At 39.5% G+C, this 17,033-nt stretch overlaps 1 protein-coding gene across 1 annotated transcript in view; it reads left to right on the top strand.

Annotated features, from left to right (window-relative positions):
* The window catches only part of LOC144683900 (E3 ubiquitin-protein ligase MSL2-like), a 29,880-nt gene extending 24,040 nt beyond the window's left edge, over positions 1–5,840 (top strand). The window contains exon 2 of the mRNA XM_078547453.1: positions 2,380–5,840. Within this exon, the coding sequence (XP_078403579.1) occupies positions 2,380–3,386 (1,007 nt within the window). The 3' untranslated portion in view covers positions 3,387–5,840. The remainder of the gene's footprint in view (positions 1–2,379) is intronic.
* Positions 5,841–17,033: the final 11,193 nt, after the last annotated feature.

The raw sequence follows: 17,033 nt of genomic DNA, 5'->3' as shown, positions 1-17,033 counted from the left end.
GCCAGACCATGAGTGATTCTGGAGGGACAAGTGTGTGTGTGGCAGGATTTTTTGGAGCCTTGTGCAAACACTCTCCCACGCACATGGATCCTTCCCCCATCATGCTCGCTCAATGTCCCAAGCATTTTCAGTGCTGCCTGCTGGGGTTCTCTTTCAGTTGTCCAGCTGAGCTGACCTGCACTCTCCCACCCACTGATCACACTCCCATGCAGCACATGTTCTCACCCAGCATGAGGCTCCTTTCACTTTCAATTTTGCAAGATGGTGGTAGTGAAGTATGTCTTCAGCTCCCCATCCTTTCCCCTCCGCTATTCACCCGTGTCCTTTTCCCCATCACTGTTAACCCCTCCCTGGCATCACCTTTTACCTCCCCACTGGCAGCTACCAACCAGAACCCTTTTCTTTCCGGGATGTCCAGGTGAACATACACGTTCCCTATCTTCCTGAGAATCCCACCCCCATCTGCATTGACCTCCCAGCCCACAACCTTCCCACCCCCAGGGTCCATATCTGCCTCCAAACCCTACCAACCACCCTCACTTCTACTGCTACAGTCGCACCCTCACCCTACCACCCTACAGGCTCACTCTGCCCTCTCACATTCACACCATTCCCTCCTACCATGCCCTCATTTCGCTCCCCAGAAGGCAGTCATCGACTCAACAGACCCCTCCCTTGCACATTTACCTAGACATCCCTACCTTACTCCTTTGTTCACCCCGTACGCCTTTGTCCACCCCGTATTCCTTCATCCACACTGTACTTCCCTTGCACCTTCCTCCCCCCTTACACCTACCTACCTCAATTGCCGCATTCTCGCCCATTACATCCTCCTCACCCATACTCCCTCCTCCCCTCTCAACCTCACACCCCTGACACCATCGTTTTCCTCCAACCTCACATCCTCCCCCCCGGTACACCTTGCATTCCTGGTCAAACTTAGACCTTCCTCTCCCAGCACCCCCGATACACCTCCCTCTCCCATTCACAGCTGGACCTCTCTCCCCACCCCTTCGACGATCATCCGTAACAGACTATTGGCCAAGACACTGATGTCCCGAAGCAGACCCTCAACGGTGACCTAGTACTTCCCATGAGCTGCTTCGTGGTGGAGCCATGTCCATCAGAATCCATCCAGCATGCGATGCACATGTTCCTCCAAGGCCCAGTTGCCGTAGGGCTCCAACATTATCTTCTCCTTGAATGTCTGCAATGTGAGCAAGGCCCCGACAGTAATTCTCTACTTCTGCACATCACGCTTATCAAGACATGTTCTGCACCAGCGTGTTTTCCTGCCGTGGTGGGCGGTAAATTTGATGGGGGATGATTCTGGCGATCAGGGCAGATGTATTAAAATGACCTTCCCAACATGTGACGGCGGGAAACCAGTTTGCAGGCGGAGCGGACGATTGCAAACTGGTTTCACGGCATCGTGAAACCGATTTTTGATCTTCCCATCGTATTGTCTACTTACGCCCGCCAAGACGCCAAATGCCAACGGGGACGGAAAATTCCGTCCTTAGACTCCAAGGTCGCTTTCCACTTTATCCATGGGTGGTTCAATACCATGTATGTATGCCAACCATTTTTCCTTCCTATATGTAGCACATCACACTTAAATGCATTAAATTTCATCTGCCAAAATTATGCCCACTTAACATATTTCTTCCAATTTATTTTGTAATTTTCGAACCGCTTTCCAATTTCACTTCCCCCTCTAGCTGGTATCATCTACCAATTTTCCACTTTGTATTGGATCACTGAATCCAGATTGTTAAAGAAACATATTAAGTTTTCAATTACTTCTCTCAGTATCCTTTCCCAGCTGTGATATAGTTTCCCCAGTCAAGATTAATTTCCTAACTTTCAGTCAGTTTCTTATCCATTCTCAGGATTTTTTCTGAATCCCTACAGCTTTGAGTTTAATGGGCATTTGTGTGAAACTTCAAAAGTCTTTTAGAAATTGAGGTATACCACATCACACCATATCACAGTCCACTTGGGTTATCACTTCCTGAAAGCAATCGAGGAAGTTAGTCTAGTGGGATCTTCCTCTCCTGGATGCATGCAGACTCCTGTTATCTTGTTTATTGTTGTATAGATGATCCTCAAGTTTACTCATAATTCCTTATTTTATGTTGGAATAACTAAAACTACATGCTATTTTCCCCTCACTGTTAATCTGTATGTCATGTTCTAACTTGTAGAGTGCATTGGACTAGTCAGTTAAATACCTGAATTACCATATTAATAACTGCCTCATAGTGACCAATTCTTTGCTGCTTGTGCCCCATTTTGTGTAATACATAGCTTTTATTTTGTCAGTCATGTCGAAACCGCTTCAAAATATGTATTTTAAGATTTCTTTCTTTGATTTAGGTAACCTACTGAAAAATCCAGTTGGTCCAAAAAAGTCAGCCTGCCAACATTTTGTATGTAAAAGTTGTACAGGGCAGAAAATGCAAATGAAGCCTTCCTGCAGTTGGTGCAAAGACTATGGAACATTTGTGGAAAACGAGCAACTTCATATTCTTCTAACTTGTTATAAGAAACTTTGTGACTACATAGCTAGCTGTGCCATATTGGAGAATATTTCAGAAAAATACACCTCACCAGTTAACCTAAATATTTTGTTGGAAGAGGCCAAGATGTTGGTTCATGGTGAAATGGAGTCCAGTGTGTTGTGTTGCACAGATAAAGCTATGAAAATAATAAATAAATTGACTCCACTCCAGGTTGTACAAGTACAGGTGGTGCAAAAATCTTTCGCCTCCAATCAACCAACTGATCTTGCTGATGCCAATATAAAAGACAGGAAGAAAGTGGCTAGTGTCTTTAGTAGAAAGATTTGCAAACAAAGTATGTCACAGACAAATGATGGATGTAGTATGAAAAATACTGAGGATAAAAGTATAATTCAAGCATCCACTGAGCAGATTCCTGTATCTCACATACCGCCATCTGACAAAAGTTCCTTCAACTTGAACAAGCCTACTGATAACAGACACAGCAGTGTCGCTGAAAGGTTGAAGAATATGGTGAAAAGTTACAATGCTAAGTACAAAACTGTAAAGAGGTTAGGCAATCAAGAATGTGCTAGTTCAGTGAAATCTATGTGCAAAAAGTCAAGAGGGAAACCTGGGTGTAAATGTGGCCGTGCAGCATGTGCCCCCAGCGTTCTCACTTGCAGGGGGCAGAGGTGCCCTTGTTATGCGAATCGTAGGTCTTGTCTAGACTGTATCTGCTGTGGATGTAACAATTCCTACATGGAAAATGGTACAAAGAAATTAGAGTCCTTTGCTGTTCCAGAGATAGCTCATAAGCAGAGCAGATTATTGAAGAGTGTTGGTAGTTCAGTTCCAATAGGCCATGCAAAACAAATGTAATTTTAAAAAATGAATATGGTACCATAAGTTGTCAAACAGTTGTGCAAGTCTTGAAAGATTTCAATTTGGTTTCACAAAGGACAGCCAAAATTTTGAATGCACCTAGAGAGCAAACAGTTTTGTATTGCAATTTTGTTAAGTGATTTATTATTGTCATCTTGGTTTGAAGAATTTCTGCTACCCTTTTCTAGGGTCTAGTACATAATCCTTACCCTTTCTCCCATTCCAGAACAGGCTTGCTGATGTTTAAAAATAATAGAAGGAAGCAGAATTGTTTCCTTGACAAATAGAAGTTGATGGCTTTTGTTCAACTCCTCAGATGAAGCTTCATTCAATATGGAGAAGGGTAAACTAAAGAAGAAGAGGTAAACAGGAAATATGGGGAAATCAAATAGAAATATAATGACAGATATGGGTAATGGAACGAGAAAACAGAAGTAATTTGTACAACAAAGGCTAAAGATTTTCTATATTAAAATGGAACTCGTGCAAAATATGGCAGTTTCGATATACCATCATCCTGTTACTTTAGAAGTATGGACCCACTTGCCAATATACTTGAGTTAACCAATTTGGTGAAATTCTTTTGCAAGACAGAATTTGTCCTAGTACCAATGTACAATGTGCTTTAAGAATGAAAAAATCTTTAAAAAAAGGTTTGAAAAATTCTAAGGGAAGTTTAGAATTGTTCTGTTTTTCACAAATATTTGCTCTAACCCTCCTGAAACTATACTATGATGTGTTATTGGTCATTTACATATGAGTGCTCCCATCTTTGGAGTAGGTTCTACTGTTGTGAAAATTATGGTGTTCAGTTGCATACAAGAGGAATTTTCATCTTTAGGTATCCATTTAAAATCAACCAGAGAAAAGTAAATTAATTTTAGAGTCACTTTTGACATTTTTCAGGAAGATCTTGCTAATAGGTAACATTTTCTGTTTACTTTGTGTGCTTTTGAACAGCAATAGAAATTTCAGGTTTTAAGGTAATCCAGTTGTGTTTTGTTTATATGAAAAGAAACCTTTTCAAAAAACAGTGAAGGGGAGTAAAGAGGTGTAAGGGTTTTCAAGACTGATGCATTGATATTATAATTTTGATGTTAAGATAATGCCAGTATACTGATGTAGTTTAAGACCTTATGACCAAATTAGTGTGGTAAAACTGCTGAAGCCAAAATATCAAACTACGTCCAGTGAAACCTATAAAAATAGGTCATCCGATGCTCAAGTAGCTCTTTGGCTCCGATTTAACAGGTGAAGCTGCTAAACGACCCATAATTTGATGTGTATCATGTCACACAAATTCACATTACTTCCAAGATGTTCCAGTTTTCTTGAAAACTTGTACACTCTTGCATGCAAATTCACATTTTTATACTTGCTCATTTGCAGCATTCTTTAAGGTCTTGAGTTTACAGTAAGGTTACTGCTATAGACATTTATGATCCTTTCAGTGGTAAACATAAAGCAGAAAAGCTCTGGTTTTAATCATTCAGATTCCCCAGAATCTCAATTAGTATATCTTCTGAGCCAGTAATTTTCAAAAACATTTTAAGAAAAAGAATTTAGAAGTTCCGTTGTGTAACTTTATTTTTTAAAAAAAAGTAGTGATACCAACAGTTCCTTTTGAAACTTCTGTTTTTCTTTGCCTGCCTCAGTGTTTTTTTGTTAGGAGAGGTTAATTTTTATAATTATCAACACCGATGGAGTTATTGAACTTCCTCATATAAAGGAATTGAACTAATAGGAGTGCCACATTAATACAGTGAGTGCTTCAGCTACAGTCTCACCTAAAATTTGTAAATCAGTTCATCATCTTGACACATTATCATAGATGTCAGCATATAAGTCAACCTTTGAGGCCTCGAAAACTCCCTCCAAAAATGGGGGTTGGCTTATACACCCAGTAAAAAATGGTGAATGGTGGTTGTAGGTGATTGGCATTTTGAAATGTCATCAGTGGAATGGGCGTATCAAACTCCTATGCTTCTTCACAACGCAGCCTGTAAATCCTTCTTAATCCCTTGTAACCAGTTATCAGGTGCTGGTAAGTAAAATTTGTGTTTGTGGGGTGAAAAATTAAATCTGACTACTAATCCAAGTATTGCATGTTGTGGCTGAAAAGATGGTCAATTTATATGCTGAACATATGTTAAAAACATGATTTTTGAGTCTGCAGAAATGGGTCATTTTATATGCCGGGTCGACTTACACTCTGTGGTTTATGGTAGTTTTGATTATTCCTTCAAGCCAATTCCTTTCAATGATTTTATTCCAATTTTCAAAACCCATTGAAAGGAAATCAGCAAAGAGAGGTGAAAGAATGGTGAAGCTGAATGTAGTTCTTTCCAACTTCTGGATTTTTGAAAGGGTTCTGATGAGATTTCCTCTATGAATTTATCTGATGCAAAATAAGTTGTTGAATCTTATTGACAGCAATAAAACATCTGTTTCAATGCATTGAAGACTTTGGATTGCCTCTCTTTCTCATCCTCCCTTCCTGGGAGTTACTATAAACCAGCAAGCTTAAATATGGGGTTTTAATGAAAATTCAATTCATACTGATTAGAGACTGCTTGATAACCAGACTTATGTATTTAATTTGTAAGTGTAGAGTAGATAAATGGTATTGTTTAACCCTAAGACATTAATATATTTTAATAAGCTCAACATGAGATGTTTGTTCTTCTGTCCTTGGAACATAAAATCACTAACCCTCTAATTCTTTCTATTTATGGGCCAATACACAGATTCCACCTTGAACAGTATCTCATTTGTAATCATTGTAATACCTAGTGGATAGAAAAGGGGAGCTTGTGGTTTTTGCTAAAATGTTAAATAATCGATGGAACAGGTTCTTATTTCTTTAAAAAGAAAAAATATTTAAATTTTGAAGAAAGCATGTTGCATTATTTTCACAATGATATTCATAGTTTCCTGTACTCTTGTATTTCAGAATTCTCCCCAGTGGGGAAAAGGTGCTAAAGCTACATGCCTACCTTGGTTTTTAAGAAAAATCATCTTTAAAACAAATCAGCTTTGGCAGCTGCTCGTAACAAAACGTGTTTCTAGATCCCCCAATATCCCAAGTTCCCATTTCCTACTAATTAACTTAGTAAAGGCAGCATGTAAGTGAGTGGATTGATTCCTGTTTAATGCTCAGTTTGCTGAACTTAGTGAGATAATGTTTTTTTTGGCCTCTGTGCCTTTGGCTTGGAAACATGGCAGGGAAGGTTGTAACTGAGATCCCAGTCTGTGCTGAGGTAGTTGATCTGAAGATTACAAAAAATAATAAGAAGGCAGTAACCTCAAGAGGGAAAAAAATTGACTGCAGAGAAAAATTAATTAAAATTCACCGCTGGTGACAGATTCTTCCCTAAAATGCGTTACCGTTCTCTTGTAATGTCATAATTTAAAAAGAAACTGGCACAATTGTCATAATTCAATGTCAGATCAGAAACAATTTGTTTTTTCTTTAAAAATGGTGCAGTATATTTGAATGATCACCAAATTGTTAGAACCACATCTTCAAGAACTGTATCTTTTAAAGTTTGGAAGGACATTGCATTATTTGAACGTTTGCATTTTTTTAAAAAGAAAGGTTTTATGTTCAGCTCGGAATGTGAGCAAGCATGCCTTTTCCAAGAAATCACCTGACCAGGGTGGTACTTGAGGAGGAGAGTTATTTGCTTATTTGAACAGTAATTACTTTAATGGCTGGAAAAAAAAAACTTTTAAAGGCAAAGGCTTTAGTGACTTACTGGAAATCACCTGACAGAGATGAGTTATGTTTTGAACTTGGTTTTGAGCTCAGTTGGGAATGAACTGAGAAGGAGAAAAGCTGCCCAGCTTGCACGCTCCTTGCCTTTCTTGAAATGCAGTGTGGTTATTGGTATCCAGCTAGGAATCCTCATCTTAGTGGAACTTGTCTGTATTTGGAAACCTGAGAGGCTGAGATGAGAAAGATTTATCCAGCTCTATTCTCCACCACACTGAAGCTCCATTGGTGAAATCCTCCAGACATCTACTGGGACTAGTGACCAATTCTCGCACAAAGAAGCATCAGATCGACAGTGTCATCCTCCTTATAAAGTTTTTTTCTTCAACCACCCATCCCTGCAGAAACCCTATTTGTTTGTCCTTTGTGTGTGTGTGTGTGTGTACGCACGCGCAGGTGCTGGAAAATTTTAAAAGGTTCAGGTAGTTCCACTTTCAGATTACAAATTATGTGTTAACCTCTTCTTGCAACCTTTTTTAAAAAAGTTTTGTTTTATAATAAATCAATCATTCTGAGTTTATTGAAAGAAGCCTGGTTAAAGCCCCTTTTATTCTGGGTCTAACAGTAGCGAAGGTAAATAATAGGCCATTTTGGTGAGTGAATTAAACATTTACACTAATGGTATGACCTGTGGAGTAGTGGGGCTAGATAAACTGCGCACTCCTCCCATCCCAGTCAAAACAAAATTGTTTTAAAATACTTAATATTTTGGTTTTGGAGTATAGAGGCAATTTCAGTGGATTTTAACTATCCTAATATTAACTAGGATAAAATCAATATTAAAGGTATTGAGGGTACAGAATGCCCAAAATGCAATCAGGAGAACTTTTTGCCGATATGTAGAAAGTCCAACAAGAGAAGGGACAGTTCCAGATTTAGTTTTAGGAAATGAAGCTAGGCAAGTAGAAAGAGTATCAGTGGGAGAGCATTTTGACTCAGTTAAATTTAATGTAGTTATGGAAAAGAACAAGGATAGACAAAGAGTAAAAGTTTTAATTCGGGGAAACACCAGTTTTACTAAGCTGTGATATGAAGTTGACTGGAAACAGCTAATTAAAGGTAAATCAGTGTCAAAACAGTGGGGATATTCATGGAGGAGATAGAGGTAGTTCAGAACGGATATGTTTCCAGAAGGAAAAAGGGTGACACTCAAATCTAGAACTCCCCTGGATATCAAAGAGCATACAGAGATAAAACAGAAGCTTTGGTCAGTACAGAGAGCTCAATACTGCAGGTGACTGAGAGGAGAATATAAAATGCAGGGGTTAAAATAAAAAAAATTAGGAAAGTGAAGAGAGGGCATGAAAATATATTGGCACGTAAAATCAAGGAAAACCAAAGATGTTTTAAAGAAGAAAAACAAGGATAACTAAGGGCAGAATCTTCCAGCTGGCATGTGGGGGCGGGTCCAACATGCCAACGTGTAAATGACGTCAGGCTTGCATCCCAACATTGTCGCGATATTGTTAAGAGCCTATTAAGGCCATTGAGAAATTACTTAAAATACTTAAGAACGCTGCCCATCCAACCTTAAGGTTGGCGGGCAGGCAAAAAGCTCAAGCAGCCTTCGCGTTTTACAGGAAACCTCATCCACGGGCGGGATGAGGTTTCCTGAAGCTTTTATAAAATAAATAAATACATTTTCCCACCTTTACAAACATGTCCCAACTCATGTGACACAGTCACACGAAGGGACATGTTTGAATAAATTTTTAAACCGATTCTTTAATTATTCTCACATCCATTCAATCTTCCTGTGGCAGCTCCGTGCTTCATGCATGAAAGAGCACTGGCCCCGACTCTCCCTCCCACCCACACAGGTAGCGCTGAACGCTACGGCCGCATATTACGCTGGGTGGGCCTTAATTGGCCCGCCCACGTAAAATGGCAACACACAGCTGATCGTGGGCGGCGAGCAGCTCTGTGCCCGCTCCTGCCCAGCCCACCCGCCATAGGAATAATCCAGGCCTAAGGAAAGATTGAGGCTGATTAATGAACCAAAAAAAAAGTACATTTTGTGTGGTGGCAGAAGATGTAAGCATGGTTCTTGATGAATACTTTGGTGGCTGCCTTCACAAAAGAGGGGGTGATGCAGATAATGTAATTAAGGGGCTTGAAAGATGTTATAAAAACAGTGAGGAAATATTAAGGGGTTTTTAACATCATTGGAAAGTGGATAAGTTGCCAGGGCCAGATGAAGTGTCACAGCTAAGAGAAGCAAAATGGAAATATTGTAGACACTGAACATTATTTTCCAATTCTCTCTGGCTACTGGTATGGCGTCAGAGGACTGCTAATGTGCCATTGTTCAAAAAGGAAGGAAGGCATAGGCCGAGTTAATAAAGGCCAGCCAGCCTAGGCTCAGTGGCGGGAAAATTAATGGAAAAATTCTGAGGGACGCTACAATCATCATTTAGGAAGGTGCAGAGTAATCAAGGACAGTCAGCATGGATTTGCTAAGGAAGGTTGCATCTGACTAACGATTGAATTTTTTGAGGAGGTAACCAGGAAGATCGATGAAGGTAGTGCATTTGATGTCTTCTACATGGACTTTAGCAAGGCTTTTGACAAGATCCTATGTGGCGGACTGGGCAGAAAAGTAAGAGTCTGTGGGATCCAAGGGAAAGTGGCAAATTGTTTCCAAAATTAGCTCAGTGGCAGGAAGCATGGGTTGCTAGGTGCTTTTGGAAGGCTGTTTTCAGAGGGATCCTGCAGGGCTTAGGACAAGGTACTTGCATTTTGTGGATATATGAGTGACACAAGGAAGAATGCTGTAAGACTGCAGGAATATATCAATGAACTGGTCAGGTGGGCAGAAATGTGTTAAATGAAATTTGGAGAAATGAGAGAGAATGCATTTGGAGAGGGCTGACAGACAAGGGAAGCACAATAAATGGTAGTCTAAGAAGTGTAGAGGGACATCTTGGAGTGTATGTCTACAAGCCCCTGAAGGTAACAGTATAGGTAGATAAAGTGGTTATGAAAGCATGCGGGATACTTTCCTTAATAGCCGAGACATGAAATACAAGAGCAGGGAGGTTATGCTAGAATTGTATAAAGCACTAGTTAGGCCACAGCCAGAATACTGCTTACAGTACTGCCTGATCACTGCATTACAGAATGGATATGATTGCACTAGGGAGGGTACAGAAGAGATTTATGAGGGTGTTGCCAGAAATTGATAATTTTAGCTATGAGGAAAGATCAGATAGGCTAGTGTTGTTTTCTTTGCAACAGAGAGGCCTGAGGGGAGATTTAATCGAGGTTTATTAAATTATAATGGGCCCAGATAGAATGGATACGAAGGATCTATTTCCCTTAGCAGACAGGTCAATAATCAGAGGGTATAGATTTAAAATAATTGGCAGAAGGATTACAGGAGAGCTGAGGATTTTTTTTTTCACCCAGAGAGTAGTGGCACAGACACCATAGGCTGAATGGTCTCCTTCTGTGCTTTAAATTTTCTTAGTTTTCATCTTCAAGTTTAAAATAATTGTATTCTAATGTGCACTGCTTTTAAGACCTGCTAGAATCCCAAGTGCAAATAGAAGCAATTTCATGTGTAGTCTTATTTGTATAATGATTCTCAATTCCAGGTCCAAACTCCTCCTCCATTCTAGGATGACAGGATTGCAAGAGATTAAAATTCCTTCAAGCCATTTTTAAATGGATGAAAATAATTAGAGGGACCGACAATTTAGAAAATTATTGGAGAGCATTAAAAAATATCAGCAACTTTCATCAAGACTGAAGTGTCATGCAGTGAAGAAATGTCAGACCATGGGAAAGGGACTTTTGGCATGAGTCTGCAATCGAGTGACAATGCAGCCTTGCCTTAGCTTCTAATGGCTATCGAGGTTGAGGTGGTGTCTGTGCAACAGATAACTTGCAAAGAGGCAGGTAGGATTTGTCCTATATCACTGTACAACACTATCCTATTGGTGTGTGGTGTAGCATGCCTGCATAAGATGTACCCAAGTCTCGGGCCACAGCAGACCATTACTGTGCCTCGATCTGTGCTGGTAGCTGCTGGTGTTTTTGCTAATGATGGCAGAGTGCAACATTTCTCCCTCTGCTGATCCAGCCTGTAAGAAAGTAAGTTACCACAGTCATTCCCAGATGGCTTTGCCAGGATCTACAGAAATGGTTGACATTTGACAGGTGTCAGCAAACAAGCAGTGATAACCCTGACATGCTTTCCTTCTGTACAATACCATATAAGGCTGACCGTCTATGGTCTAGTTACCCCATCAGGCTTCACTGGCATGCTAAAGACTCTGCGGATAGTAAACTGAGGAGCATACAGAACTTTGAAAATATGTCAATTAAGCTCCTGCCTTCTGGCTGGAGATTCAGGTGCCCACCCCTGGCATAATATCAAACTGAGTGAGAATCCGGAGGAATTGATGTTCACTGGACTTTCATTCTTTCTACATATTGTTAGCACTCAAAATGAAGGCAGTAGCAAGCCAAAAAATATCCCATAGTATACTTGTATTTACATGGCAGCATTTTATGCCCTTGGCTATTTCTCCAGCATCCTGCTGTTGTCAGCAGCCATCTCTGATATAATTTATTTTACCACTTGAGTCTTTTCTTCACCTGTTTTGGGCCTCAAGCCACATGCCTACCTAATCTTCTCTCCCACTTCTGACATTGGACTAAATTTCAAAAACGGTCAGCCACCTTGTCTGCTTGCCAGTACCTTACATTTTGCTATTGCTTAAGGATGGATAACACACCTAAAGCATGCAACATCATGTATGATTATTGACTTATTAAAATAACTATTTGAGATGAATAAAGGCTCCGAACAAAAATTGTCGCAGGTCTATTTTCTTTTTCAAGTAATAATTTCTTTTCTAGAAAATCAGGCAGTAAACTTACAACACTGACAAGTTTGTGCTTCAGTTTCTAGTTCACATTTTTCAAGTTCAAAATTAAAAAAAATTATTCATGCTGATCTGTGTTGAATATCCTGCACCCTTGGCCCAACGTAACAGTTAGTGGTAAAAAGACTGTTGGTGGTTAGACTCAGGTGGCAATTTAATTAAAGTTGTCAGAATGGAAATGTTAAAGCTTGCTACTTTTCTGCAAATATCACAAGAACTCTTCTCTGATTCATTCACTTAATCATTAGATTCACAGTTTACTTGCATTTTGAAAATGTAAGTGCCATTTGTGTGATTATACCTAGTCTGGTATCAATATGGAATAAGTTTACTGAAAAATAGAGAAACGGTGTGAAAAAAAATCAGCAATACTATTCCAAAGTGCATCAGTTATCCGCAATACTCTGTCTAGGAGGTTACAGCCGTCACAAAGAATGATGATTTTTGCAGTTTCTTTCTTTCACCACCTGCCCCCGACCCTCACCCCCATGCCTAATTTTATTCCAAAGAAACTGACTCTTAGTTCCAGGAGGATCATCTGGTACCTTGAAGTGACTATTCTCCATGAATGAACCTAAGCATCGAGTGACTGCAGACTATTCTACCATGCTAGTCATCTATTATGAATTGGGGTCTGTTGCAGGTATCTGCTTGGGTTCAGAGGCATCGGCCACTCCCGTAAATGGTTGCCACATATGTATGAAAATTATTGACTGTTCCATCCAGCCTGTCCTACATAGTAGTAATTCCTTACACATCACAATACATGCACTTCTCGTCCATTTGCAGCCAAGCAATATCCAAGGAGAAACTAAAAAACCCACACTAATTAGGAGAAAAGATGAAAACTTCCTTTCTGATCTTAGGTGTAAAGATGTTCAGGAGATCACATTGGTTCTGATTTACATTACCGAATGCTTACTAACAGTACAAAATAATATAACCCAGTCAAAAACAAATCTTAACTATTGTTCAAAGGAATACAGAGAATTGGCATTTACCACACAAGCTGACAACCTGTTTCACAGGTACATTATTCTCTGGGAATAGATCCATCTAACATTCAACTTAATTATGCTTTGCATGATTTGTGAATGTGGCTCCTGGCCCTCCTTAATTTAGTCAGTTGAAATAATTGGTCTACATAAGCACAATCTAGTTTATTTGTTATTTTATAAACCTCAATCTTATCAACCCCACTTTATGCTTCTATAAAGGATATAAAGCCTCAAAAACCTCATCATATGAGGGGATCAAAACTGGGTGCAGTATTCTAGCTGAGACCTAACCAAGGTCTTATACAAGATTAAATCGCAAGTTTTGTTTTACAGTAAAGTGTCCTGTCAATACATTGTTCACTTCGGTTATAGTTTTACAGCATTGGTTTCGGAGCTTTAGAGATTGATAGCACTAAAACACCCAGATCTCTCACCACAGGTTTTAATCATTTTTCCCACAGGGTGTATGTATATTTTTGATATATGGCCTTCTCATGAATGATGTGACACTTTTCTATGTTAAACATAATTTGCTAAATGAGCCTAATCACCCAACACATCAAGATCTGCTTGTAATTGAGCATCCTCTGCTGTCCTCACTCTCATCTATATCTTGAAACAGTACCTGTTTCATCTCCTTAAGGATTCTCAGGTAAATATCGTCTGGACCAGCAACCCGATCTATTTTAGTGTTCCTTATTCTTTCAAAAGCAATATCCTCATCTAAGATGTCAGTTCTGTACCATCTTGAGTAAATCCTGGTGCAAAATGCTTGACGGTCAATCTGTTTAAGTCGCCTTGAAGCCTCTTAACACCCTCCTCACCACACACATTCCCACCAAGTTTGTGTTGTTGCAAATGCTTCAGCCTTATCTTTTGCACTGATGTGCTAGGCTCCCCCGTAATTGAGGATGGGGATATTTGTGGAGTCTCCTCTTCCAGTAAGTTGGTTAATTGTCTACCACCATTCATGACAGGTTGTGGCAGGACTGCAGAACTTAGATCTGATCCATTGGTTCTGGAATCGCTTAGCTCTGTCTGTTGCTTGCTGCTTATGCTGTTTGGCACACAAGTAGCCCTGTGCTGTAGCTTCACTAGGTTGGCACCTCATTTTTAGTTATGCTTGGTTCTGCCCCCGGCATGCCTTCCTGCACTCTTCATTGAACCAGGGTTAATCCCCTCAAAATCCTGGAAGTCCCTTACAGTATTGTGGGTGTACTCACTCCATATGGACTGCAGTGTTTCAAGAAAGCAGCACACCATCACCTTTTTAATTACAATTAGGGATGGGCAATAAATGCTGGCCTAGCCAGCAACACCCGTATTCCATGATTGAATAAAAATAAAAATACTTATTCAGTATCTAACATATCCTGTGAGTCATTGGGTATCTTTCAATAGACTAATGCGCCTTTGATTGTCCTCTGACTCACATAACAGGAAAAGCTTTCCCTTTTGCTAATTCAGTTGTCCATGATGTTCTTTTCCATTAACTTTAAGGCTTGTATTAGATCAACTACAGTTATTCCTTTTGTATATTTTATATCTCAGAGCTATGCAGATATGTCACCAGGTTCTATGTATGTAACAGGAATTTATTCATAGTACTTTAAAATGTCTGCTCCATGCTTACAGCTCTAGCTTCCAGCAACTTCCACAGTTTGTTTACTTTTCTCTAAGTCCACACCGAGGCTTAGCGAAACAAGCACAGTGAACATGAATAGTAAACAAACTTGCATAATCAAACACAGAACAATTAAACACTACAATTTCCAATCTGTTTTGGTGCTGGTATTTGTTTTTCAGTGTATTATATACTTTCAATTTAGGAAAACATTTTTGTTTCTGTCTTATTTCTCTTAGTATATGACCTGTCCACATTTCCTATTGATTTCAGGGACATACATGGTTTCCATATATCTACATTTACTCTTAACAAATTGACATTTATATTCCACATCAGTCAGATTCACCCAAGAGGCTTGACCAATTTACATGTTCCAAATCTTATGTCATTCTATTAAAGTTAGTCCTATTGAAATTTGAAATTAATTTAGATATTAAGCACCTTTGGTTCTATAATATTGTGGCCACTGTTGCCCAGATATTCTCCCCCATGAAGGTCCAATACCAATTATGTTTTTTTTAAATAAAGCAGACTCCTGCTTCCCTTTATCTTCTGGTATGGAAGTGAAACTTGGGAGTGTAGCAAGGAAGTATCCCTAGACTAGATCTTTGTAGCTCATACATCTTCATAGCTCATAGTCTTGTTGGGAAAACCATATCTTCATAAACTTGGTTTTTCTTTTAAAATATGGAATGACATTGCATTATCTGGACATTTGGATACTGACCTGGAGCTGTTTTTTTTAAAAAAAAGTCATAAGTTCACTTTGGAACTGTCAACAAGCATACCTTTTCCAAGAAATCACCTGATCAACATGGTATTTGAGGAAGAGCTGTTTATTTGTTTTGAACAGTATTCACTTTAATTGATGGGGGGAAAAAAGCTGGTAAATGTGCAGGCGAGTGATTTACTGGAAATCACATGGCAGACAAGCTTTAGTTTGAACCTGTTGTTTTGTGAATTCAGTCTTCTTGGAGAGTAAGCTGAGCAGGAAGGCTACCCTAACTGCCTCTCTCTCTCTCTCTGCCTTGGCTGAAATTCTGTATGTGATTATAAACCTGTAGCCAGAGAATCCTTCTCTGAGTGTAACTTGTCTGCATTTTGGACCTGCAAAGCTGAGACAGGAAGAACTGGTCCAGCTCTATATTCTCCTCCACGCCAAAGCTCTGTTGGTGAGAACCTCCAGATGTCTACAGGGACCAGCGGCCCACCTTCGCACGAGGGAACTCCAGAGTGACAGTGTCAAGACCCTGTGAACTTTATCCTTTATTTTATAATGCCTATCCTCTAAAGCCCATCTCTGCAGAGAGACCCTATCTGTCTGTCCTTTGTGTGTGCGCGGGTGCTGGGATATTTTTAAAAAGGAATAGATAATCATACTTCTAGAGTACAATTGTGTGTTATCCAGTTCTTGCAACTTTTAAAAAAAAAGTTTTGTTTTATAATGAATCAATCATTCTGAATTTATTGAAAGAAGACTGGTTAAAGTCTCTTTTATTCTGGGTTTAACAGTAGCAAAGGTAAATAATTGGCCATTTTGGTGAGTGAATTAAACTTTTAAACTAATGGTGCAACCTGTGGAGTAGTGGGGCTAGATAAACTCTGCACTCCTCCCTTCCAGTCTTAACAGCCTCTCCTTCAACCTTTCTGTAAATGAGGCAACAATTGATTCAATTTGTAAACTGCTTCACAATAGTATGGTGAAAGTCACTTGGTACAATGAGTTCAACTTACATTCACATATTGTTATAAAACTAAAGAACACACATAGACTTGTTGACTTGGAGAACTTCTTCATGTAGAAATACAGATTTGTTCTGCTAACTGTCCTGGCATCTGAATCCATATGATAGCTGGTGTAGAAAACAAAAATGCAGCATTGGTGCAGCTCTTCTGTTAGAGTACCGTAGAAGATGTTTTCCTCCACTAATTGGCCCAGATTTTGTGGTAGTAATGATGGCAAAATTGTCCACCCTCTATTATTGCTCTTTTTTCTGTATTTTTTTTTACATCAGTTTCCTATATTATAATAAAAACAAAAATAGCTGGAAAAACTCAGCAGGTCTGATAGCATCTGCGGAGAGGAACACAGTTAACGTTTTGAGTCCGTATGACTCTTCATCATCCAGCATCTGCAGTACTTTGCTTATATCCTGTATTATAACAATGACTACACTTCAAGAAGTGCTTAACTGGCTGTAAAGTACTTTGAGATGTCCATTGGTATTGAAAAGTGCTATAGAAATGCAAGTCTTTTCTCTGAAACTGACAGCAACCTTTGGAGTCTGCACATGCGCAGTTAAATGCAGAGATTCAAAATTGCAATCGGTGATTCTATGGTTCTCCGTAGGG

This window comes from Cetorhinus maximus, chromosome 8, assembly GCF_964194155.1.
Source record: "Cetorhinus maximus chromosome 8, sCetMax3.hap1.1, whole genome shotgun sequence".
NCBI lineage: Eukaryota > Metazoa > Chordata > Chondrichthyes > Lamniformes > Cetorhinidae > Cetorhinus > Cetorhinus maximus.
The sequence above is the reverse complement of the archived record's forward strand: the minus strand, read 5'-3'. Positions and strand labels throughout refer to the sequence as shown.